General features: G+C 41.1%; 1 protein-coding gene across 2 annotated transcripts in view; it reads left to right on the forward strand.

Annotated features, from left to right (window-relative positions):
• Positions 1-395: 395 nt before the first annotated feature.
• The window catches only part of TBC1D8B (TBC1 domain family member 8B), a 33,870-nt gene continuing 7,407 nt past the window's right edge, over positions 396-26,858 (forward strand). The window contains exons 1-20 of one of the 2 annotated variants that reach the window (XM_038164455.1): positions 396-602; positions 5,896-6,006; positions 8,094-8,212; positions 8,833-9,058; positions 9,973-10,213; positions 11,267-11,474; positions 13,092-13,259; positions 13,802-13,951; positions 15,094-15,244; positions 15,879-16,093; positions 16,547-16,664; positions 17,378-17,663; positions 18,943-19,072; positions 22,584-22,682; positions 23,806-23,874; positions 24,078-24,318; positions 24,987-25,052; positions 25,168-25,251; positions 26,093-26,149; positions 26,466-26,563. In XM_038164455.1, coding sequence (XP_038020383.1) covers positions 473-602; positions 5,896-6,006; positions 8,094-8,212; positions 8,833-9,058; positions 9,973-10,213; positions 11,267-11,474; positions 13,092-13,259; positions 13,802-13,951; positions 15,094-15,244; positions 15,879-16,093; positions 16,547-16,664; positions 17,378-17,663; positions 18,943-19,072; positions 22,584-22,682; positions 23,806-23,874; positions 24,078-24,318; positions 24,987-25,052; positions 25,168-25,251; positions 26,093-26,149; positions 26,466-26,563 — 2,967 coding nt within the window. In that variant the 5' untranslated portion in view covers positions 396-472. Of the gene's footprint in view, positions 603-5,895; positions 6,007-6,026; positions 7,327-8,093; positions 8,213-8,832; positions 9,059-9,972; positions 10,214-11,266; positions 11,475-13,091; positions 13,260-13,801; positions 13,952-15,093; positions 15,245-15,878; positions 16,094-16,546; positions 16,665-17,377; positions 17,664-18,942; positions 19,073-22,583; positions 22,683-23,805; positions 23,875-24,077; positions 24,319-24,986; positions 25,053-25,167; positions 25,252-26,092; positions 26,150-26,465; positions 26,564-26,858 lie in introns of those variants that run through there. The other variant, XM_038164456.1, reaches the window with a different exon arrangement.

Below are 26,858 nucleotides of genomic sequence, written 5' to 3' on the forward strand. Positions count from 1 at the left end.
GCTCCGGGACACCGCACAGCCGGGACCCCCGATCCCCGCTCCGGGACACCGCACAGCGGGGCTCGGCATCCGCGGGGCTCGGTCCTTCCCCGAAGCACACATAGCCCGGATCCCGGCCCCGCTCCGGGGCACACACAGCCGGGACTCGGGACCCTCGATCCCCGCTCCGGTGCACGCACAGCCGGGACCGCGGCCCCGCTCCGGACCAGGCCGCCGGGGCCAACGGGACAGCCCCGCCCCGCCACACGGCACGGAGCCGCAGGGCCCGACGGGAGCTGTAGTCCCGAGGCAGGGGAGCGCACAGCCGCCGGGAGTTGTAGTCCTATTACAGCAGCGCAGCGCGGCCCCTTGGCGGCAAGGACTACAGCTCCCAGCATGCCTTGGGAGCCCCGCCCTCCCCCCGCCTGGCGCCGCAGCTGCGAGCGCGGAGCGGGCGCGGCGCTGGAAGCGCTCCGCCGTGAGGGGCCGCGCGATGTGGCTGAAGCCCGAGGAGGTGCTGCTGAAAAATGCCCTCAAGCTGTGGGTGCAGGAGCGCTCCAACCAGTACTTCGTGCTGCAGAGGCGGCGGGGCTATGGCGAGGAGGGCGGAGGCGGGCTGGCAGGTACTGCCCCCGTGGGGCCGGGGCAGGGCTGGGGCGGGAGGACGGGGGTCTGTCAGCCCCGGGACTCCCAGCCAGAGGGGCAGGAAGGGGCCCCGCTTTAGTTCTGGAGCCCCGGACCTTCCTGGGCTTCTCACGGGGCTCTTCTCGCCTTCCTTTCCCTGGGTAGCGCGGCCGCAGGGGCAGCAGGGTCCGGCGGCGCTGGCGCGCTGCGTGCCCCGAGCACCGTGGGCAGCGCAGCCCCGGCTCGGCACGGGCGGGAGAGCCTCTGCCCCGGCACAGCTCTGGGCAGCTCGGTGGAAGGGGACGCGTCTGAAGAAGGACTGATCTGTCTTGCTTTGTTGGCAGAATGCTCCTTTCCAAATCCCTTTTTCTGCTTGCGTCTGAGATGAACTCCTGCTCAGGCATTTCGGATTGCTTGTTTTAAAAGCAAGCACATGATTTGATGGGGCTTGTCAGCAGTGGTGGGTCAGGAAATTCACCATCGTATAATAAACTTTATTCCATGAGAACTTCAAGGTATGGAGCTGAGTTTCTATTTATAATTCTTGCCTGTTTGTATCATCAGGCGCTGCAGGGGCCCCAGCTACTGCTGAGACCTCTGTGATGGTGACAGCTATTCTGACTAGAACTGACTCCTTTATAGACTGGTGGCGTCTGTCATTGACCCCGTCAAGGAGAAATGCTACAGGGAATCAGCATAGAGTCATTCCTCAGTGGGATGTGGTTCTCGAGTGTTTTGCATTTCTGTAGCTTTTCTAGGCTTTCTCTAATTTGTGTCATCCTAAAGCAAGCTATGTTAAACCTAAGGCATAATTGTCATGTGGGAACATTTATTATTTTTATTGAATAAAACCACAAGGTTCAAACTTCTGGCTGGTGAATTTCAGATGTAGAAATGGCCCTTGCAGGTGGAGGTAGGGCATCCTTCATTGGCACCTGAACCACTGGCAGGGCACATGAAAAGTGTAAAAGAAAGCATCCCAAAATCCCAGGTTGCTAAGCATATCATAGTATTGTTAGCAGATAGGTGGTGTCAGGCCTTGGCTTAGAACTAAGGGTGATATGTTGCAAGCTTGGGAGTCTTGTGGGGATCAGGCTTGATGGTCTGTTCTCTACCTTGATATATTTGGAAGCCAAGGAAACCAAGTTCCTATGAAGGTTGGCTTTCTGCATGATAAAATTAATTTATGGACTGTGATTAAAGTGGAACAATGAGAACTGGAATAAGTTGTTCTTCTGAAAACCTCCTCATAGGCTTACAGCTGGACAGGCAGCTGGCCCTGCAAGTGCCCTTTGGGTTTTGGTGAAGGTGAGGCTTCTGTAACTGCTCTCCTCTTCTTGGTGGCTGTTGCCAGTGTGGGAAGAACACTTGGATGGGATAGTTGCTGTAGTATGCTTTTTTTGGTGTGGCATTGCATATTTTTGTTCTGTAACTTTTCTTGTAAATTCCTACAGATTCTTCTGTGCAAGTTACCTTTTTCTCTGGACAGAAACAAAAGAAGTGAGATGTTCTTGAATTAAAATTCTGATTAAGAAAGAGTAACAGAACAGTTGCATAAAAATGCAATTACATTTATATTTGCAGGTTTGGAAATATTCAAACCTCCTAGGTATAAGCCAGCATTAATTTGATATTGCTGCATGTCACTTGAGGAAATTAGCCCTTCTTTAGGAAAAAGCAAAGCACAGCTGCTGTGTTATGAAATCATCCCAAATGTAGTATCCTGTTCTCCTGAAGAGCGTTTTGCAGCTGGAGGGACAAGGCCCGAGGTGACTGGCTGCACTGAGGAGTGAAAAGAGGGAGGCAGCTCTGCAAGAGTCACGAGGGAAGAGGGGAACAATTCCTCAGGACAGGAGTGGAAACAAAGATGGGCGGTGCTGCAGGGTTTGAATAGCACTAATGGGGGCGTGACAAAGGATTCCCAAAAATACAGGAGTACAGTTGGTAAGACAGGCTCTAAGGAGGGAAGTTCTGAGGAAGCAGCCAGTACCTGGAGAAAGGTACAGATGAAGGAGCAAAAGATAGATGTCAACAGAGGTGCCTACCTGGAGGAAGGCTGGGAATTCTGGTGCTGTCCTCGGATCAGAATGAAGTGTGCAGTTGGATTTGTTTGTGTGACCCCTCTGGACTGACGGGGGCAGGACCAGTTTGTAGTCTGTAGGTGACACAGGGAGCCGTTGTGGTTTGTGTGCACACACGCCACCCTTTTGAGTTTGGTTGTGTGGGTGACTTGTGAACAGGTCCGGAAATACCTTGTGCTAGTTGTGCTCAGCCTCGCCTCCCTCCCTGCAGATATCTGCCTGCTTAGCTTTACACTTCATTCTCTGTTTCAGGGCTCCTGAGGGATTCACATGCTGTGCCCTGTCTGAGTGGTGCTCCACTGGGTAATTCATCATGCAGTGGGCTGTCCCGAAGTGTGCTGTCTGACAATGCAACCATGTCACCATGTCCTCTGGATGTTCTGTCTCCTGTAGAGCCAGTCTGGGAGAGCAGATCAGGTTTTCCAGAGTGGATGGATAAGAATATAGTTATCAATTTGTGTGCTGTGACTAAGGTCTAGTGAGATTAAGCATGCTGGTCACAGAGCTCTAGCTTTTATTCTAGTTTAGGAAGGACCTTGATTAGGAGATGGGTGTGCTGGGAGTAGTGATGCAAATGAGTATTTGGTGTCATAAAGTTCCAACCTTTCACTGAAATTTCAGTGCTGGTTTTTTCTGGCATGTCTCTGAGCTAAAGTTGATATTTTTCTAACGAAGTTTTTTAGAGACATCTTGTTAATGATACTTCTGTATTTCAAAGCTATTCTGGATCCTTGCCCTTTATTTTGGTTTCTAGAGTATTTTACCCTATTTAGTGAAACATCTAGGGTGTTTCCCAGTAGTTTTACTCAGGCAGCTATGAAACTGAAAATGTTTTCTAAAAGCAGAGCGTTTTTTCCATATAAATGTGCACCACTTTTCATAGATACAGCTGAAGTCATTCTCTGAGCAAAGCAGGAGGATGATTAGGTGGAATCCCCAGGAAAAACTCTAGTTTTAAGCAGAGATGAAAGTAGGGGACCCTCTGTAAGTTGTCCCTTGGTTCCCATTGGAAAATAGCAATCCAAGGGAGTGCCTGGGGAGAAACACATAAAAACTTGAGGGTATAGCAACCCTGACCAATAATGCAGTATTCCAACACTGGCAGCTCGTGGAGGACTTCCAGGACTAGGGTGAGAAGATGAGTGAGCCTCTGCTTGTTCCTCGCAGTTATGCCAGTGTCCATAGCCATGGAGTTTGTTTGTAGTGTACTGAGGGGCTGTTCATTGCCTTAGGCTCAAACCTGTGGTCTGGATCCCATTCATGACTTGTGGCAGTGCTGAGGTGATGGATACTCACCTGGTACAGTTCATTGTGTCTGAAATCTGATGATCTTCCAAGGAGACAGGAGCTGTGATGGCATTTTGAGGAGTGCTCCTTTCTAGTGCACTGTGCTAACCGTTGCCTCAAGCTGAGTTAGCCTTATAAATGGTGCATAATATCCTTGTACTGTATATTATAACAGGAAATGCTGTTAGGAGATTGGGGAGCGAAATAATGCAATGTTTGCTGAAGCAAAGCCATCTTTGAGATCAGCTCAGTGTCATGACTCATTCAGTAAGCAAAAGCTGCTTAAACAGACATAAGTGTTGTAAAATATTCAATGTCCGTCTTCAGTCAGGAACTACAAAATAATTCTACTTTCCAACAGCAACTTACAATCTGTTAATTGCAGACAAGACCAGAGGTGTACCGCTCTGGTTGTGGGTTGTTATTTTTTTTTTGTTTTGGTGTGGTTTTGTTTTATTTTTCTTGTTGTTGGTTTTGGGGTTTATTTTGTGGTTTGTTGTAATTATTTACTTCCGTGTTTTTGAGGAGAAGCAAAAACATTTGAAACTTGAATAGCCACAGTGAGGTAGTCCCATAGGCTCTATGCTGAAAGTGTATCCTCAGGAAAACCATGCTCTGAGGATGAATGTCTAGACTTATAAATTCTGCTTTATTTTGTTTCCTTGTATTCTTTCAAAATTTATATTTTTCATAATTTGGGAGCGGGTTAATGGAAAGAAAGTGAAACCCAAAGTACCAAAGCAGCCAACCTAAAAATTCCAAAATAACTTTTGAGGGATGCATTTGAAGTTGTCTAAATCTAGTGCTTCTACAGAATATTAAAAAGCGAAATCAAAAAGTCATTTTCTGTTAAACAGGGACGAGTATTTAAAGATGTAAAGGTTTTATAAGGGCTGTGTTAGTTTTGTATTCCAGCTCTCTACTGGCATTTATTGGGAATGCTTTGCCTCCATGATCTCAACAGGTTTCTAAAACCAACTTTACAGCGGCTCTCTGAGTAATTGTGTCATGATTTTTTGGGTAATTTCATCTCTTATTTTTCTGTTCTGTAGGAGACTAAGAGCCCAGTGTGATTGCTTTGGTAACTTTGCTTCAATTGAATTTTCTGTTTCTGTGGCCATGCTTGAAGGGTGCAAACATAGGAAATGCAGAAAAGAAGCATAAGATCCTGTTGACTGTATTTTTGTTTCTCTTGTAACAAGAAAAGATTTTTATGGTGCATCAGGAAGCAAAAGTTTCAATTGTTTCTTCAGTATTGATTTTTCTTCTTTTAGAATTTCCAGATTTTTAGATTTTAAAGGATCAGTAAGATATCTGGGCTAATATCTTTATTACTGCACAGTGAGAGAGAATGAGGGTGCATTTCATGATGACTCTAAATCATTTTCCCAGACAGTGCTTTTGTCCTGGTTCTGGAGAGATGAAGTTTGTCTTTTTAGTGGAATTAGTATCTTTTCATCTGAACTCTATTTAATGGGAGCTAATTCAATACTACTGCCACTAAGGCAGGGAGGTGACAGCCAATTATGGTCTTGAAGGGCTCTTTCCTGTGCCTGGAAAACAGAACAACAGTAAACGACTAATTAAGAGGTAGTTCAATTATTGGTTGTGCTCACTGAAGGCTGGGACTGCCTTGTTACATTTCTGGTTGTACTGCATGGCTGTCGCTTCCACAGGGGCCATCTCAAGTAACTTCTTCACCCTCATTTGTGCCTTGTGGCTTTTACTGGATCAAAATATCACATCCCAAAGAAGTTCCTCTGGGAATACTTTGTGCTCTTCTCAATTGTGCTTCTTATTTTCTCAGAGTTCATTAGTGCTTACTTGGGCAGCACTCCTGTTCCCCAGGAAACGAATCAGAGGGGAGTGTGTGTTTCAAAACTGGAGTTTCACTGTGCTGTGTACATTTTCTTGGACACAACAGGTCTCCTCGTGGGAACGTTGGATGCAGTGCTGGACTCTACGTCGAAGGTGGCCCCGTTCCGCATCCTGCACCAGACCCCCGACTCGCAGGTGTACTGGTCCATCGCGTGCGGTACGTGCAGCGCGGGCAGCCAGCCCGGCCCGGGGAGTGCAGAGGGAGGCTGCCACGTATGGGACGCGTTTTTGGCTTGATCCTCTCACGTCGTTACTTATTCTCATCACCTCTGAGTGGTTAAAAAGCATTTGCAAGCCTGAGCCTGACAGCAGAGTGTGGTTCCAGTTTTTCAGAATAGATCTATGGACGCTTCCTATTACACCTTCTGATTGCCTGCTTTCTGCAGGAGCCCTTCAGATGCCAAAGCCTTTGGGCACTGTTACAGTGACAGAGGCACAATCTTTTCTTTTGAAAGGTGCAAGGATAACTTGACACAGTTCAAGATGGACTCCCAGGGTCAGCTTATTCCAAAGTGTGCTGTAGGAAGGAATAACAGTAGATGCTTATCCTAACATTTCTGTTTACTTTGTCTTTGCATGCAGGTTCACAGTCATGGTCAGAGCTTCCTTGTAGCTGTTGCTCTTGTAGTATGAGTTCTGTCTCTTTCTCATGTTGTGTTACTAATCAACAGGGAATGGAAAAGTAAATACAGATTTGTTCTTGTAGCTTTAATTTAATGTAATTGCATGTCACTTTAAAAGGGCAGCCTTAAAGAATTTGAGCAGTTTGTGAATTGACAAAAAATAACATTTCAGGGCCACTTCTGAGAAAATCAGACCTGGTGATAGGCTATCAAAAAAGTACCTTAATATGTATGTTGGAAGTGTACTCCGGGGAATTCTACTGCCGTCAGGTCAGCCCTTGGGAAAATACAAAGGGTAATCTTCATTTCAGGACTGAATTTATGTAGATTTTGTGCTGCATAGATATGCTTTACAACAGAAAGCTGCATAATATTATTGTCCTAATTGTGTTAGATTGTTTCTTCTGTGAAGAAATTCAAGGGATGACACTTTATTCCTACTATTACATATTAAGGGTCTGAAATGATGGTCTTAAACCATTTTAACAATTACAAAAAGGTTTCATTATTTCTAGGTTACCTCTGTGCCTCTGATTCACATTGTGACTCAAATAATTGGCCTACATGTGTAGTCTGAGAAAAAGAATTACTTTTGAGATGTAATTGCTATGTTAATTACTCTTCATATAATTTGTTAAGTGTAACTGCAAATCCACCCAGTGTAATGCAGTCTGACTATTTAACTATATTTAGAACAATTTCTATTCATTCACAGGGCCACTTTAATTCTGTGGAGTCCATTGAAAGTTGGTTAATTGCCCTTTACAAAGTAAACTGAGAAAAAAGCAATTGTTCAAGGTGTGTTCTTGCTTGAGGGTATCAACAGTATGTGATCACTCTGCCTGCTTTGATTGGTGAGCATTCTTGTGGAGGGTGAAACTGCCAATTAATTTATATTCTAGAATGCCTTTATTCAAACCTCTGTAAGTTCTTTCACTCTCCCTGTCCCCCAGCATCTGATGGGGAGTCACTGTCTTTAAAGCGCTGACTCTGTTTTGAATTTGCTGAAACTCTGTGGTTTCACTCGTGGCATCTCAGTCCTTGCTGCCTCCCTGGTTCCAGTGATGTTTGCTTTACATCCTCACACGTGTAAAGGATTTTGCACAGCAGGCCTTAGTCTTGATGTTCTGCTCTGGAAACTGTTGTGGGCCAGTGATCAAAGCTGAGGATATCAAAGGCACAGATTTAATTTCCTGCTGAGCCTCATGGGTTTGGTCTCACATTTCCCACATTCTGGCCTATTAAACTGGGACTGTTGCAGTGGTGTTGTCTTGTGTTGGGGAGGTGCTGCTGACAGGAAGGAACTGTCAGTCCAACTCAGGCCTCAGCGCTGGGCCACGTCATGTTGGCAAAGCTGAGATGCTTTTGGATTTAATGGCCAGAAATAGAGCTGCATAAAGGACGTAAAAGATAAAAACACAGCAGTGCTTATGTTTCATGTACACTGAATACATTTTCAGTGTTCACAAGAGGTAACAAGAAATTTAAGACTTGTGATTTTGACTTGTGTATCTAAATTGCTCTGTGACTTGGGAATTTGCTAAGTATTCTCTTGATGAATAGTTTTGGTGAAATGATTGAAGTCTGTCCTAATTTAAAGTAATACTTTCTTTTTCAATAGGATCCAGCAGAGAAGAAATAACAGAACATTGGGAGTGGTTAGAACACAATGTTATGAAGACTTTATCAGTGTTTGATTCAAATGAAGACATTACAAGCTTTGTCCAGGGAAAGATAAGAGTAAGTAACCGGCATAATTGGGAAAGGCTAAGTATCCTTTTTCCTTTAACTATACAAAAATAATATGTTCTCTATAGAATATTCAAGGACAGCATTGTAATGCTGCCTATTCTGATTGAGTAGTATGTGACTCTTCACTTTAACATGTGCCATTGTTCCTGTGTCTCTGCCCCACAACTAAGCAAGATTGTTGGACATAAACTCCACTTGAATGACACATCAAATGCCTTTAGATAGTGGTCTAAAACAGTTGATAAATTATTTCACAGTAATTTTAACTGTGTCTGGGAAGCATATGGTCTATTTTTTTATATATTTTTTCTCCATATATGCTAAATATTTAGCCCAGGAACTCTTGGGATTAAGTGAGGAAAACATGTCTGTTTCAGAGGGGGAGACACAGGAATGTGTGTCTTGCCTAAGCTGTGTCGGAGACTTGGTGGATGAGTCTGAAATAGCACATTTTATTTGTGACCTATGATTTGATCCTCAGACTCTTCCCCTTCTAAAACTTACTCTCCTCTTGGGAGAACAGGAACTGTGCTGTGTGCATGCAGGTGTATATATGACAACCACCCACACAGACACATGCATAAAGTAATGTGATTTTTTTGTTGTAGGGTTTGATTGCTGAAGAGGGAAAATATTCTTTTGTAAGAGAAGATGATCCTGAGAAGTTTCGTGAAGGTCTTATGAAGTTTGAGAAGTGCTTTGGATTACCAGAGCAGGAGAAGTTGATTACCTACTACTCGTGCAGTTACTGGAAGGGCAGAGTGCCTTGTCAAGGATGGCTCTATCTTAGTACCAACTTCCTTAGCTTCTACTCTTTTTTGCTTGGAGCAGAAAGTAAGTAAGCCTTGATGCTGAGCTGTGTCCCTTCATGCTGCACTGCTCATCTTTCAGATTAGGAGGAATTCTTCCTGTGTGCTGAAGGTGCTGTTTTGGCATGTCTACAGAGATGAGCAGAAACTGCCAACATAATTTATGGAAATGCATACGTTTGTGTAACATACTACTCAATATCCATTATTATGCTTCCTTAATTCAAGCTTCAGAGAGAAGGCAGACTTCCAGAAGTTGACTGTTAGCTAAAAGTTGTCCATCATCTTTAGTTCATGCTGCACTATTAACTCTATGAGGATTGCAGTTATTTCTTCACACATAGGCCTAATATTCCACATGGCTGCAGTACACACTGGTGATAATTGCACATAACTCTTTTTTTCCCTGTGTAACATTAGTTTGAAATGCCCAAACAGATGCTTCTAAGAGTGTGTACTATAAATGTATTTATGTGAAAAATGGAAAACATACAGAAAACAGGATCCTTTCAAAGCTGGTTTTGATCTGTATTGAGAAATGCCATAGCTAAAAGGCACAGTTCCTCTACATGCCAGTACATGATGGATTTAATTTAAGAAGCCCTATTGGTGAGCTGTGGAAGGGGGTTGGCTTGTATGATGGTATTTATTTGCTGTTTGCAGCAAATAAGAGCAAGGAAAAGGTGATGTAAACTTGTGTTGTCATACACGGTCTGTGTTTTAATGCTTTTCTATGCAATTCTTTCTAATGGAATTAATGTTTAGGAAACATGAAGAGAATGTGTTTTGTGCTTATTAATTTGTAGTCCTTTCCAAATGTGTAATCATTTGACTGTGTTGTTTAATTATACTCTATTAGAGCTGCTGTTACTGCATTTCTTTTTTAATACAGGCAGATATTGAGAACTGACTCATATGTCCTTACATTTTTATTTTCAGTAAAACTTATTATCTCCTGGGATGAAATATCAAAACTTGAGAAAACTTCTAATGTGATTCTGACAGAGAGCATTCATGTGTGCTCCCATGGGGAAGATCATTATTTTTCAATGTTTTTGCACATTAGTGAAACATTCCTGCTCATGGAGCAGCTGGCAAACTATGCAGTTAGAAGGCTTTTTGACAAGGAGACATTTGAGAATGATCCTGTCCTTCACGACCCTCTGCAGATCACCAAGAGGTAATGCATTGCTTATGATTTATCTGTTCTGGGCCCAGTATTTGTTTAGGCAAAAGAGGAAGAGAATCCTTGTCTCAAGGAGATTGTAAATATTAGCAAAGCTGATATTTTCTTAACCAAGCGAATCATTAAAATGTTGGACCAAAGCCATGTGAGGCGTTGTAATTTGTCGGTACTTGTCAGGATCCAAAGTCTGTATGAAGGCAGGAGGTGATCAAATCTTCAGTGTTGGCCTTCCAACTAGAAGGTTTATATTAGTTTGAATTTTGAAAAGGTGTTCTTGCAGCATCAAGGCTTAGAAAGTTCAAATTAGAGCTGCAGTGTCTCCAGAGATACCTGATGAGGAACGATAAGGTGGGGAAGAAATCATTTAATAGACATGTGTAAATGATAACTGCATGAGTCATATGATAAATGCTAACTGATGTGTGCATCGCTTTCCTGAGGTACAGCATTATTTTGCATGGTGGGAAGGACATGAATACCAGTAACCTAATGGTTAAGGTCCTTCCTTTTCCTTTGATTCCTCAGTGTGGTAGCAATGCTGGAGAGAGATGTGGCTGCTCTGCAACCAAAATACTGTTTCTGGCTGCAGTTATCTGTGAAAAATTAGCCTCTGGCAGATGTTTACAACATGTGCTACATTTCCAGCTAATTAACTCTCCATCAAGCCAAAACTTGTTCTAGTTTTAAATACATTATTCTCGTGTGTGGGGAAAGAGAGCACATAATACTATTAGTATCTTTTCTGCACTACCTGTAGGCCCTGTAGTGCTCTGCTGTGTAAGAACATTATTGAATCTGGTCTTGTTTAGTGACATATTTAAATATTTTGTTAAGTGGATGTACAGGTTGGTGTGGTCTTGCCCTTTGCTGCCTCTTCAAGAAAACATCGAACCCTCCAAATTGATACCATAGATTATGGGAGAGGAGAGCATGATATTTTACTGTATTTTCCCAAGAGATTTTTGACTTTTGTATTTGTGAAGACATTTAAAGCTGACTTAATTTTTCTTTTCTCTTTCCTACCAATGTGTTATGTTTTTAATCCAGAGGCTTGGAGAGCTATGCCCACAGTAAGCATTTTAGTGCATTCTTCAGGCTACCTAAAGAAGAGTCCTTGAAGGAAGTTCATGAGTGCTTCTTATGGGTTCCTTTCAGTCATTATAACACCCATGGGAAAATGTGCATTTCAGAAAACTACATCTGCTTTGCTAGCCAGGATGGCAGCCTGTGCAGTGTAATCATTCCACTGAGAGAGGTAATGCAAACTACAAATCAGAGTCACTTATACCAGCAGTTTTGCACTTGTGTAGTTTAATGCCAGTTTAGCAGGTTTTCGTTAGAATCTCCTTGTTTTATGTGATGTCATGTATTTCCCCTTACTCTGGATACCACATGTAGCAATTCCATTTGTGGGTTTCTGAAACTCCTTTCATGTTTCAGATTTGTTTCTCTGTCTTCTTTCCCTTTTCTATTTACTCTTGTTTCTGTAGCTTGGTATAGAATCCAAAATTTTTAATACTTTTTTTTAAGTAAATGAAAAATCTTTTTCTGAGTACTTGTAGGTGAGTTAATGAGACATTCTCAAGGTAAGAAGTAAAGAATTGTAGTGAGTAGAGGACCTTGAAGATCAGTAATCATGCTGCTGTGTTTCTTATCTCAGTAGTGCAGTTTTTTGCAGCAGTTGAGCAGTGCTGTCAGTTCAAAAGCCTAGGAAAATCCAGTTGTTGAGCAAGTAGCAATGCCATTACAGCTGATAATATCAACAGGCTATAAGGACAGAATAAAGACCATATAGCAAAGTGCACAGCTTTGGAATTTCAATAGAGAACTATAGTATACTGCAGAGTGACTTCTAAACAGCTAACCCTCTTCATTTCTGTCTTGACTTCATGTGGTCTGGGACATCACCACATTTTGGTTGTCCAGTGTTAAAAGCTTTTCATCATCACCAGACACATTTTACAATGGCCTACAAATAAGCCAGGTTCTATAATTGCTCTGTAATTGCTTTACATGCTCTGTGTACACACTCACATAAGGCACCTGCCATAGGGGGTGAGCTGTACTAATCTCAGCAGTACACTTGGTGTTCCCCACCTACATAAAACAATTTATTTGATTACCTATAAGTAGCACTGCAAGCAATAGAGACCTCCATAACATAAGAGACTGTGTTAAAGGAGCTGGCTCTAAATTTATTCTTATGAATTGTCAGACCCTCACTATTTGTTCTGCAGGACTGCAGTTACCTCATTTCAGAGGTCTTTCCTTCTTTACCTTTAACAATGTGCTCAGTGGCTTTCCATTCTTTACCTTAAACAACATGAATACATCAGCAATGCCAGTCAGTCTAGATTCTCATGATTGTCACACTTGAACTTGCATGATTAAACTGTTTTAACTGCTCTAGTCTGTAACTGTTCCATCATGGCAATTAAAGTCAGCTCTAGCTGTCATGTGTTATGACAGCTGTTTTGACAGGGTATTCTCAGTGGAAATTCAGTCTTGTAAAACTTGCTTTATTTGATTACTTACAAAAGTCATGTTTTCTCTGCTTTTGGATGGTAAGAAAAAACGCAATTGCTTCAGTGGGTAGAGGGTGACAAGGTTTTCAAAGAAGCTGAGCATTCACAGCTGGGAAAACCTTTTTGAAGATTTCTGGTACTCTGTCAAAAATCTGTTGCATAATACTTAGTGCCTTTTGCTAAAATAGCTACAGGCAGTTGAGCTTTCAGCTTGTGACTTCTGCTGCCTAGTGTGCCTGTGTGCTTCATGCACTGTTCCATTTACACATGTATTCTTAACAAGTTTTCTCTTTTATAAGTAAGCAGGTAAAATTCCTTGCTCAATTTATGTGTCCTGGGTTCCATAGGTCACAGGGGTGGATAAAGGAGATCCAGCCAACAGAGGAGTCAGCATTAGTACCAAAGGGAAAACAGCTTTTCGTTTCACAGAGGTGAGAGATTTTGAACTGCTTGTGGCAAAACTCAGGATGAAATGCAATGCAACTGCAAGTCCACAACACATCATAAGTACTGAGGTAACTGCTCTGGCAATTCTAATTTCTTGAAATTTGCTCATAGGAATAAGTCATGAACCTCTGATTTTAAGGTTTAGAAAAATAAATAACTCTGCCCATGTGAAAGAGAATGAGTCAGACAATGGTGCTACTGTGAATGCGTTTCTGTTTGGGTTCCTTTACCTTGTTTTTCATCAGGTTTTGAAAAACAACTCCAGCTGTAATGCTGGTTTTTAAGTGCTCTCAGGTTTTCACTGTATGAATGGGTTTTTTTGGTGGTGATGGATGGTCAGACCTCCTTATCCTCCTATTCTCAGTTCGCATTATGAATATTTGTCCTTTTATAATTTAGCTTTTTTGCTTGAGAGATGGCTTTTTTTCCCCCAAGTGCAGCTCCTGAAAGCCCAGCTGTGCAGAGCAGGAACTGCTGCTTATCACTTATTTTAGAAGTCTGTATCTGGCACCTGTAACTTAATATAATGAACAATGATGGTCTGGTATCAGTGCTGCTTCTTGCAGGATTGTTTGTTATTTACGAGTACCACTGTTACATTTTTTTCAAGGTTGCAGCTGGTTCTGCCACTGACAGTCCAAAGGATTTTGGTGCAGGACAGTCAAAGGTGGGCCAGAGAGATAACAGCAAAACTGTCAGTACAGAAGCACTTATGACTGTCTACCATCCTCAGGATGCTGAGAACCTTGACTCTAAAATGGTAAGGGATCAAATGGCCAACAGTTTTTCAAATTGAATTGGAAAGGAGTGAAGTATATCAAAATGAATTCCAGCCAGGCTGCTGATTTCCTCAGGGGCTTTGCCAGTATTCTTTCATCTGCATTTTCTGTATTTGGAGTCCACAGGGTGCTTCTTCATAGCTCCATTCAATTTTCTGCTCATTTTGTTTAATAATGGTATGCCTTATCTTCATGGAATTAGTTTCTCCTGCTCTTCTACCCCTCAGGGAAGAGTTGGCTGTTTGTTTTATGATAGTGAACATGTTGCATTTCTGTCTGAATTTTCAAGATACAAAGTCACTACAAACTCTGTGGGAGCAAGGAGAATGTTCTAAGAAATTGATTTAGCTTCTTCCTTGTTTCTTTCTTCTGCACCACTGTCTAACAAAGTTAGGCTCTGGAGAATATTGATGTAGTTGTTTTTGCAGCAGATCGTCCAATTTTTGCTTCTCCATAGTATCTGAAAGAAGACAGGTTTTATTTCATAATAAGTCTTCCAGCAGAACTGAGTAAATTAGGATATGAAATTTTTTATTTTAGAAATACCAGAAAACAAATACCCTTTGGGTAGGACAAAAGGGAGTCCAGATTTTTAATTCCTGCTTTTTATAGTATGGTGAACAAAAGTGAACAAAATCCACTTTTCCTTTTAGTACCTTTAATTGCTTTAATAATGTTAAATCTTAGTGCTGCATGCACAGAAATTGTAGTGGTGACATTCACCCTGTCTCAGCCCTGGAGCCTCACGTGAGCTGGAGCACCCGAGCAACAATTGCTTTGCTTCAGAGAAATGTCTGTTTGACCTTCTTGTGCTGTGGCAGTTGTTGGTTTTTGTCAGATGGGATACTGAATTAGATCTACTTTCTGTCTCATCTTGTTTAAACATACTTTAAAGAATAGTAGGTCATGTATGAGATGGCATTTTATGCTAAATTTGTGCTCTACATGGGCTGGATTTTGCTCTGATTTGCTTCAGCACTCATTTCACACATCAATATGGATGCCAACACTGCAGTTTCCAGTTTATATGAATATAACTGGGAGCAAAATTTACTTCTGTTCTCTGAAACCTGAGGAGAATCTACCAGTATACTTAATGCTTGTTATCTCCTGCTTTTGGTAGTTGAAAGAAAAAATGAAGGAACAGTCGTGGAACATCCTGTTTGCAGAACGGGGCCATGGGGTCAGTATGTTTCGAACAAAGAAGACTCGAGACCTGGTTGTAAGAGGCATCCCAGAGGCATTAAGAGGAGAACTCTGGCTACTCTTCTCAGGTATTGCATAACAAGTATAATTGGTTCATTTTGGGAGTCATCATTGGCAATTTTCATTGCTGAGTGTTTCCATTAATTCCAGTAGAATTACTCTGACACATTACTTCAGTAATATCTGGAGATTCATCAGGTACCTCAGTAGTCACCAAAATCTTTATACAAATTGCAAACAATCAAATTGCTGTGTAGTTATGATATTTTATGAAAATCCCTTTGCTAGGATTTTCTTCTCCTGAGAAGCTGAGAGGGCCTCAGCTTCAAGTGTAAACAATTTGTTATCTGCTACTGTGGAATGCAGCAGGTGCTTCCTCGATTGGTCAGTGTGGGATGTTTCTACTTGGTGACCAATCGAGGAGGCAGCAGCTCTCGGACTCTCTGGGAGTCACAGAACTTTGTTATTCATTCCTTTCTATTCCTGTCTCGCCTTCTGATGAATCTTTCTCTCTGTTCTTTGTAGTATAGTTATAGTGTGGTCTTTTTAATGTAATATATATCATAATATAATAAACCATCCTTCTGAAATGGAGTCGAGATCTCTCCTTCCCTTCACCAAGTCCTAACTGCCCTGAAGACCACCACATTATTGCTGCTTTACTATTGTCCTCTAATACTGTGCAATGCAATGTATTGGCAGGTGCTGTAAATGATATGGCATCCAACCCTGGTTATTACACTGAGCTGGTGGAGAAGTCCTTAGGAACGTGCACTTTGGCTACTGATGAAATTGAACGAGATTTACGTCGCTCCTTACCTGAGCATCCTGCTTTTCAAAGTGACACAGGAATTTCTGCCCTCAGGAGAGTTCTTACAGCTTATGCATTCAGGAATCCACAAATTGGATATTGTCAGGTATAGAAGATTTGAGACTCTTAGTGTTGGTTGTTGAAATATTAGCTCATGATGGCAGTATGGTAGCACCTCATAAAATCTGTCACAGAAATGTGGAATAGTTTCTTGCTTAGTGGCTCACTTACTTTGCTTATTTCATGCCATTGTGTAAAATGAGTTTTCACATTGTACTTGGATTAGTTTATAAATGCTGTCATGTCCACTTCATATATGCATTTGCATTTTAACAAGACATATAGCACTTTAAAATACTTTTATGTACTTTAGATATTCTTTTCTGTATTTAATAACATAGAAGTAAAGCTCTTGTGCTGGATATGGCTGTAGGTTATCCCAGCACTTTAAAAATGTGCTGTAAAGAGCTTTCAGAAATATAAATTCTAAGAAAGAATACCAGTTGTGTTCTCACTGTCTTTTCTCTTAAATGTTTCCTTTCCTGTTTGAATCCTGCAGGCAATGAATATTCTGACATCAGTGCTTCTGCTGTATGCTAAAGAGGAGGAAGCATTCTGGCTTTTGGTTGCTGTGTGTGAAAGGATGCTCCCTGATTATTTCAATCGCCGAATCATTGGTAACATCCATCTGCTTTTTTATCTGTCTTGAATTGAATGTCTACCTGTATTGAATGTCAATTGTTATTCATTAAGTACAGATGTAAGGAAGGAGCTGAAGACTGACCAGTGGAGAGAAACCATTGCATTTGTTTCAGTATTGTGGAGTAGAAAATGGAGAACATCCCATGACTCCTCCTTAAAATAGGCATGGATGTGATTTTCAGATACTGTCAGTGTTCTAGGCATACTTATTCAGGAAATAGTCAGTTAGACTATTATACTGTTCTTTTGGAATTATAACTGCAATTCATGCTATTTACTTGAAACTTAGCCAGTTTAGATAAAGGAGAAGGAGTTACTTCAGATCCGGACTTGGACTTTGATCTCAAATGCAGTTCTTACAGGTGCATATGTTAGAAGAAAATGGGGTGTGAAGTTTCTCTCTTGTTGTAGAGGGATTGTACTGGCTGTCAGGAGAGCCACTGGAAGCAGCCATGTACTCACCAAAGTGCCAACACTCTTCGAGCATGCCCAAGGCTCTGGCCCCAGGCGTGGAGAACACAGCTTCCAGCGTGGGGGAAGGAGCCAATGGCTCCATGCAGCTGGGCCTGTGTGTGCTTGTACAACAATGCTGCACTAGGACAGGAACTTTGTTTCTGGCTGGTGCTCTCAGAAGTGCGCTTCTCTGTGTTAAGATTTGGGTGGTGGTTTTGTTATCCTTTCCCTGCAGGTGCCTTGGTAGATCAGGCAGTGTTTGAGGAGCTCATCAGGGTTCACCTGCCTCAGTTGACAGACCACATGACGGACATGACTTTTTTCTCCTCGGTCTCTCTCTCCTGGTTCCTTACCCTTTTTATCAGTGTGCTGCCAATTGAATGTGCAGTCAATGTGGTGGACTGTTTCTTCTATGATGGAATAAAGGCAATCTTGCAGCTGGGCCTTGCGGTGCTGGAATACAACATGGAGAAATTGCTCACTTGTAAGGATGATGCAGAAGCAGTCACTGTTCTCAACAGGTATCAGTGTAACTGTTGCTCTTTTTGGCTACATAGCAGCTGCTATAATTGCATGTACATAAGTCATTCTGAGGTAGCTGAGAAGACATCTAGCCAAGACTTCTAAGGGCTTCAAAGGAATTAGTGCTCATCTCAGGCTGAAATTCTGGAAGAGGTGCCTGGAAAGTGGGCCTGAATCCTCTGAACATCCCATCTGAAAGTTCTACTAAAACCATAACTATTTTGTGAATTTTAAAGAGAAAGCTATGTGCTTTTGATGTTGAATTTGTATCATGTATAGAAGGCAGATTGCCTTGATGAGAATATCTAAAGCCCATTATGACTGTTCCAGACATCAGTTCAGGCATCAACTTACAGCAGCAAGTTCTTCAACTTAGTTTTTGTAGTTGAGGCTGCTGAATCCTCTGCTGTTAATGATTTAAAACAGAAATAAGACCAAAAAAATGTGATGAGCTCATCAGTCATGATGAGATATTTGTTCTTTGTTAGCAACGTGAAGAGTGCTTTTAACTGACTTGAAGCTGTACTGCTAACAAAACTTGTACTGTTTTTTCTTCACTAACTAAATTCTCTTGTTGATGCTGTGGTTGTGTATCATGGAGTATTAGATCAGCAAAATTACTGTGCTATAGCAGTTAACGAGTTATGACTGTTAAGAACTGATAATAAGAATTTCTGTTTAGTGAGGCTTTTACATGTTGCATATTTGAATGGGGTAGGAGCTACAGAATTACTGAAGAAAATGTATTTTTTGTTATGAGACCATGCAGTCTGGTGTTTATTGTAAAATCTGGCTTCTCCACTGGGTCTGTTTAGGCTGGTTGTGTGGGTGAGATAAGCAGGTACAGATCAGGCATGTCTTTGTCTTATACATCAGGGGGAATTAAGATTGTCTTGTTCACAGTTCAGGACAAGCCTTTTTCTCTGTCCCAGTTAGCACAACCTTGCTATATGAATTAGAAAACTAGGGGATTGCCAAATGGAAGGGACCTTGGAAAGAGTCTAGTTTGACTTCCCACTCAAAAGGGGACTGCTGCTAGCACTAGATCACATAAGCTCAGTCCTAAAAACTCGCAAGACTAGGAGTTCTACAGCCTTCTCTGGGTGGGCAGTTTCAATGTTTGTGTATCTTTGTTACTATTATAGCACATTTGTGCTACTGACTCTGATATTCTTTGTTTTTTCCCATTCTCTGCTTTTTATTCAGTTGATGCCAATGTAATTGTTTTATTGTCATAAACTGGTTCTTGCTGATTTCTCATGTGTTTGCTTTGTGCAGATTTTTTGACAGTGTCACTAACAAAGACAGTCCTTTACCTCCAGCTGTGCAGCAGGGCTCCAACCTCAGTGACACAAAGAGTGACCATCCAAAAGTGGACATCACTGATCTGATCCGAGAGTCAAATGAAGTATGTGTTTCTTGTGGGCATGTTGTTGCATCCCATGCAGTGTTAATGTTTCATGGGCTACTTTGAAACAGTGCAGTTGCATTTTCTACCCTAGTTGTACAAACTAGGGTAGAAAATCTGTCTGGATTGGTAGAAATTTGGCTCTTTACTTCGTTGAGCCTCACTGAAAACCTTACAGGTTATGGGATAGATTTGCTTTTCTGTTGTTTTGGGTTTTTAAGTGCTGGGAAGGTGTTTTTCTAGTCTTTCCTGAATGGAGTTCCCAAGATTCATCACAGGTCATGGATTACCATCCCTCATTCATACTATTAGTATGTTGACTAAATGATAAAATACAGCAGAAACAGCCTTTGTGTTATGCTAATTTGAGACTGATTACTGCACATTGCAGATACTGGTAATTTTTGACATAACAATGCATATGGGAAGCTGTGTACTTGAGTAGTTTATGGTATGGGTTAAATGGCATCTAGAGATGTATTGGGTGAGGAAGAGCAGCTATGCTCTTTAAGTACTTTCTTTCAATTTGCAAGTTTACTTTCTGTGATGTTAATCTTTGGAGCTCTGCATTGAGGAGGAAATCCAGTTTTTCCTTTTTGTCCCCAGATTTCCAAGAGACAGTTTTTTTCCCTTGCCATGATGTGAATCAGAGTATTAATCTATTTGTAGATAGGTTTCTGCTCAGCTCACCAGAAGTGAAAGGCAAGATGAGAGAAAACACGTTCACATTTTGCTCTTGCTGTTAACTGCTTTCTTTTATCTGTGTGATACTTATTTTGTTTTCTGATTCACAGTCGTGTTTTTAGTAAAAAAATCCACAGTACATCTCTTTTGAAAGAGTGTCCTGGCCTTGACTCAGAAAAGATTAACTAACTGTAATTTGTACAGTTTAGAAAATTTCTTCTTTGATTTTTTTTTCTGAGAAGAGGATGCTACTTTTAATGGGGAGACACAGGGTCAAGAATCAGAAACTCAATTTCTCTTGAAACTGTCTCTATGGCACTGGGCTAATCATGAAAAAAAATCTGTTCTGCTATTGTTTTAAAAGAATGTTATAGTGAAGAATCATGTTTGGAAAACCCTGTAAGATTCTTGAAAAAAAGTTGAGAGTTCAAAGTGAGGGTGAATACTCTACTTTGCAGAGTAGAGACCAGAGGTAGTAAGTAATGAAGTGCTATATATTGCATTCAGAACTGTAAGTTGAAGCTTTCACAGAGATGGAATCATGACTGAAAAACAAAAACTCACTTTCTTCTGCAGGAGATGGCACCAAATCAATAGTATCTGATATGGCTTTTGAACATTGTTTTGGGCAGATCTTTGAACCTGAATCTTCCACTTCCAAGGTGACAGCCCTTCTTAGTCCCATATCCCAGTTTCTATCTCACAACCCATTTTTTAATGCAAATTCAGTTTCAAATTCAAGTCTTCAGTGCTGGCAAGTGTCTCATATTTGAGAACTGCTCATACAAAGTAAGAGTCAGTTCCCTTCTTTCAATTTTGACCAGACAGTTAATTTCAACACAGTTGTGGTCTGGTGAAGGGTTTTATTTTCATACCACTGTGGAAATAAAATAAAACAAATTTTGAAATGGGAAGATTGCTGCAATGGAGAGTTGTCATTCTACAAATAGGTTACAAATTATGAAGAAGTGAACAGAGATACTCTCTGTGATACTATTGTTTATACAGGTGTTCATGAGAGAAATGAGTTTAAGTGAAAAAGTATGGAGTTGAATTTTAAAATCTAGTTCAGTTTCATTCCTTTTAGTCTTGCACAAATGCAGATTCTTTGGCAGTCTAATCAGGCATGAAGAAGTCATGTTTACCTAGAGAGTGGAAGGCTGTGTAACATTTTATCACTTTAAATTAATTCAGATTTTCATTATGTATTGTATGTATATTCTTACTACGGCCATTGCCCAATACCAGTGCTCAGAAGCCAGACCAGTGAATGAGTTACAATTCAGGGATGCAATTTCTCTCTGCTTCCACTTTGTTTCAAACCAGAGGGATGCTGGTAGCAGTCTCCCCAGGAGCACAGAAAGACAGTTGTGGAGTTTTCTACTCAACTGTGTACTTGAATAGTTTATCCAGCATATCCAGTTCAGCTTCCTGTCCAGCATCCTCCCAAATCATCCTTTAAAAAGTCTAGTGTTGTTAAAACAGTTCCACAAAAGAAAATCTGCACGAACTCTAGTCCATCATAGGGTTTGTCTGCCCCTGTGGGAAAATATCGAGTTAATTTCTCTCGGATGTTGGTAAAGCACTGTTGAGGAGAGTTGGCTGTGGTTTTCTCCGTAGCTCCTTGTTGCTGCTAGGTGGTTGTTCATCATTTACCCTTTCAAGTCTGGTCATAGAATCAGTTATAGAATAGTTTGGGTTGGCAGGGTCCTTTAAAGACCATCTTACCCAACCCCCCTGCAGTGAGCAGGGACAGCTAGATCAGGCTGCTCAGTTGGAGTCCAGCCTCATCATGACTCTAAGTGGGAAGAATGAGTTTTAACAGATTGCTCTCCTAAAAGGGAGTTGCCAGATCTGTTCTTATTCTAGATCTAATACAACCAGTTCCTTTAACCTTTCATCAAAGTTAATGTGCTCAGACTCTTTTGTCTGTGTTGCAGTTTTTCCTATCTTGTTTAAAGGGCATTGCTGATAAGGGGACAGACTCACTGCAGAAGAACTTCTGCAAGTCCTACCTAATTTGGTTGTTTATCACTCATTTGTTCTCAAAGTTTGTTATCAGAAGCAGTTTTGCCCATGGTGCATGGTGGTCATGGTTAGGCCATGTCTTCCTGATGGCCCATGCTGCTGAAAAGTGTCAAAAAACTTACAGAAGATAAGTTGAATCTATTGAATTTCCTCATAAAAGGAAATTTAATCGATTTGACGTGGTCTTGATTAGGAATGCTGTCCTGTTTTGATCAACTGGTTTCTGTTAAGATTTTAATTGTTTAATAATTTGTTCCACAATTTCTCTGGTAATTTGTTTCTAGTTCTTGCCTCCTATCCCACTTTTCCTTAAAGATAAATGCATTTATTCACTCCGGTGCTCAGACACCTTTCATGCCCTTCAGAAATTACTCAAGTAGCCAGGAATGATTCAGAAATTACTGAACTGGTTTCTTAATTTCACTAGAGTGAACTTCAATCCCTGAAAACATGCACATCTTAGACTTTGCTGCCTTGCAGAAGTAGTCACCATGTGATAACAGAGTTGGGTATAGAGCCAACACACAGTAAAATCCCTTCCTTTTTCTTCCCACACAGGGAGCTACTCCAGTTTCTTCTTTCTCCATCTGTCTCTGAAACACCCTTTCAAACACCCTTTTAAAAGTTACACTGGTTAAGGAGAGTGTTAGTGCTCTAATAAATTATTTTTTCCTCAGAGTTTCTGTGATCTTCCTTTGTGTCCATGTCTATGTTGTGCTTAGATGCAAGAAAGACAAAAACACTTGTTTAGATGTGTCTCCCGAGAGCTGATTACAGGGAATGGTGCTTTTCTCCTTAGAGATACGGTGATATTCGCTATGAGGACGTTGAGAGCTTGCGCTGCAGGAACAGGCTTTATGTGATCCAGACCCTGGAAGCTACCACCAAGCAGAATGTGGTGAGTGACTTGCAGGAGTTTCAGCCTTCTCCCTGATAAAATTCATTCCATTTTGGAAGGTTCTGAGAAGAGCTGCAGTTTCCAGGCCAAATGTATGATTTTATACTGAACCCCCTCGTGTCTGCAGGGTGTCTGTTAACTGAGTCTTGGCCTGTGATGTTTTCAGCCTGTAAATCACAGCATGACCTTCTGGTCTCGTTACAAGTAGCACCATTGCCAACCACTTCAAAAGGCTGGAGCATCTCTCACACTTTGTGTGGATTGGAACAGGCTGACCTATATTTCTGTCTGCTGATGTTAATACTGTTCTCTTAGAGGCATAGAGCACCATACAGTAAAACAATTAAGCACCTGCATTTTTACTCCAGGAAGCAGCACTGAAGAGGTTATTGCAGTGCATTCAACAGGGGTTGCTTTTTGTCTGTGTTGTGTGTGAATGTCTGGTAATGTGGCAGCTCTCTATCTGCCTATCTCATCCTTTCAATTCAGACTGCTCAGTGAAGGTGGAGGTTGTGAGGAGCTTCCTTTGTTTGCCTGGTTCTTTCAGTGGCTCATTTCCAATACCTGATGATAATACTAGTCCGTCCACCGCCTAGTGCTTCTTTCTGTAGTAAATGTGGCTTGTAGCAACAGAAACTAAATGCTGGTGGTTATGCTAAGATGGTATTGTTGTATTTAATTTTACAAAACATATATAATGTAAAGTTAGAAGCTGGTCTTGCAGCAAACTTTGTTTTTTAAAAGCTGTGAACAAATTTTTTTAAATTTAAAAAAATGAGGATTCAGCTTCACTGTTGAGAGCTGAACATGCGTTTGCCCATTTAAAGGAAGCTATGTGTTATGTCATTATAAATAATTGAGTTTTATCTCCTGGGTTTCATAGTGTAGGCTCCATGTATGTTAGTAACGTGACTAGCATTAAGCTTGTCTTTTTTTTGATAAATTATTTATTTTAATATATAATCTTCCGATTACTTTTTAAAAGAAGTGCTATTCTTCTAATTGTAACGTGCCAAAACCTGGAATACGCAAATGGTGTCTCTTAATGTAGTGTTAGGTCTCCCATAATGTTATTCCAAAGAGGGAAGACACATTAATTAATTTTTTCTTGACTTTGTTTCAGCTACGGGTTGTGTCTCAAGAAGTAAAATTCAGTCCTAGTGATCTTGAAGAGCTTTATGAATTATTCAAGGTAATGTGTCATTTTCCTCACTTACCAAACAGCCATCTTAACAGTAGACTTTGAAATGGTTTTAGTAAATAGAGATAAAGGTTGGACTCAATGTATGTTTTACATGCCAGCTTTACTACTCATTATATAGTTAACTCCTCACATCTTTCCCCCAGAGACACTTGTTGTTTCCTGAAACCTAATGTTTTATGTTTGCTTTGCAGAAGGAGCATTTTCTTTCCTGTTACTGGAGTGTAAATAGTCCTGTCCTGCAACACCATGATGCCAGCCTGCCCTACCTTGACCAGTACCGCATTGATTGCCAACAGTTCAGGGTTCTCTGCCATCTCCTGAGCCCCTGGTCACACTGTGCAAACAGAGACTCTCTGGCTCTGTGGACATTCCGACTGATGGATGAGAGTACCAACTGCCTTATAAACTTCAAACAATTTGCCTGTGTTCTTGGTATGGCAGCAAAACATACATGAGCACATTCCCAAGGCTCCTGGGAGTAGTCCTGGGGTGTACCACCTTCCATACTCTATACAAAAAGCTAAGGAGATTTAGTCTCTTAACACAGGGTCAAATAATGTGATTTTTATTACAGGCAGAATAATTTCCTCTTGGAGATTAAATTTAAATATGTCTTGGCCGTCAGTATATCCACAAATGGAGAATGGCCTGATCTCATTGCCCGGCCTTTTTGGTTTACGATAAATCTTCATACTAAGTCATCTTTTACACTGATTGTGTAGGATGACCAATGCCTTATTCCTCTGGGAAACTGCAGGTTTTCTTGGCTCACTGCTCTGTTCTTTTCATCTTGTTTTCAAAGTGGTATGTTCAGGAAACAAAAATTTAAGGGAAATGCTGAGACATTAGTGCTTTATTTCTTTTGGTGCTGTGGTTTTATTTTAGTCAGTCATAGACATTATTAGTGTTCCTTCATCAGTGTAGGCTAACCCCAGGCTCAGCCATAGGTGATAGAGCTTTCTTTAAGCTTCATATCTAATTATACTCCCTGTAAGGTAGGGCACATGTCCAGTTCCAGCCTCTCTGGGTTGTATTTGTTTAAGTTAAGAGGGTATTTTAAAGTTTGGTCCAGTTGAATAGACTGTCCTTTCCCCTAACAGATACGATGTATAATGGAAGCTTCACTGACAAACTCAAGTTTCTTTTCAAGTTGCACATCCCTCCAGGTAAGTGAGAAACTGTGGCGTTTGGGGAGAGCTGTCTTTGGGTTTTGTCATCGTTATCACTGCTTTGGTAATGCCTAGGCACCATGAACCCACTTTATTTAATCATTTATTGCAGCTTTTACTGAAGTAGAATCTCTAAGCCCTTCCAAAGGTGATGATCTTTCAAAAGAAGAACTGATGCACTTCAGCCAACTCAGTGGTAAGCTCCAGAGTGTGAGGTTTTGCCTGCAGAATACTAGAAGGAATCTGTTAATGATCCTGTGAAAAATGGGGAGCTTTCTTCTGAAAATGAGCAAATCCAGTAAATCATATCCCTGTTAACAGAATCCTTTGTGAAGATCTTCTGTAGATAGTTACAATTTAATAAACTTGTGCAGAAGTTGTGGATAGCTCATCTGATGGTTGAATTCAAAGGCCCGTGGGTGTTTACATGGAAATAGGGGAGTGTATTTGGTTGGCATTTGTCAGCATTTTGGGCAGCCTGTTGCAGTGTTGAAGTGATGGCTGTTTCATTTTTGCATCCTGGCCATAAAGGAATGGTATTTTCTGCCTCAAGAATTAAAATACCAAATCCATACTTACTTTGAGGCACATAAGCACTTCAAAATTCTTTGCTTTCATTTTAGACCAGGTGAGCTGAAAAAGCTTTAGTAAATTTATGGAGTTGATAAAATAATCTGTTTCAAATACTCTTGAAACCTGTGGAATTTTTATAGGGAAGATAGATCCCTTTTTGGTTTTAAAATCTACCTAAAGAAGACCATATATAGGTACTGTTCCCACTGCTCTTCAAGTTGTGCACCATGAACATTATAAAGATTATTTAATTGATGGCAGTTTCATTGATGATCTTCTGCGTCACAGTGGCTTCTATTTTTATAGAAAGTATGCAGATTTTACCATGTGGTTTCTTCTTGACCTAATCTGTGCTGAGAACACTGGGGGTCTTGTGCCTTAAGGAAGGAATTTTAGATAAGGGAAATGAAACATTGGTCCTCTTTTCTGAAATAAGTAACTTTTTTTTTCCCCCTAAATTGTAGTTTCATCTGTTGGGGATCATCTTGGAAGTGGTTCTTTGAAGAGCAGCCCAGAAAAAGGTAAAAGAATCCTGGTGGCGCATTTTGTGTCTTTTGGGGGAGTAGAGCTGGGAAAGTGTGTGGTGACAGAGTATATTAAGTAACATCAACCTTAGCATGCTGCTAGCATTCTGTCCTCTTATGTAAGTGTCGTCATGGGAGCAAAAGGGCAAAAGTAAGCTCTGGTCCTCTGTAAGCCCCACCAATCTGTTGAGAAGGAATGATGTTGAAGATGCCAGTTCTTTTGCTTATCATCCCTCATGGGAAGGTCTCAGTTCTTGTTTGTTCTTTTTTTTTTTTTTTTTTTTTTTTTTTTGCACTTCTTCTCCTTCAAAAGGGAAGGGTAAGGTTGACATTCAGGCATATCTGAAGCAATGGCAAGATGAACTTCTTAAAAAAGAAGAAACTGTCAAGGATTTGCCAAGAATGAGTCAGGTAAACTGTTTGAGTCTCATTTAAGTCTATTTTAGGACCCTTTAAGTCCTATTACAATATTTCTGAAGGATTTGTAGGATCCCTTTAATTTCAAATCTTCACATCAGTCATTAGCCTGTGGCTTTTTAAAACTGCTGTAATGTATCTAGAGAGGGACTGTGAGACACACACAGGTGTCTCGGGGCTAGTCCACGCTGCCGTTAGAGCAGCTGCACCAGGTGCCAGGCACAGCAGGGACTGGACTGAAAACACAACAGGCAGTGAAACAGAACAGTTGTGTTGCTCTTTTCTGAGC

The sequence above is a fragment of the Motacilla alba genome, chromosome 4A (genome assembly GCF_015832195.1).
Source record: "Motacilla alba alba isolate MOTALB_02 chromosome 4A, Motacilla_alba_V1.0_pri, whole genome shotgun sequence".
In the NCBI taxonomy this organism is placed as follows: Eukaryota; Metazoa; Chordata; class Aves; order Passeriformes; family Motacillidae; genus Motacilla; species Motacilla alba.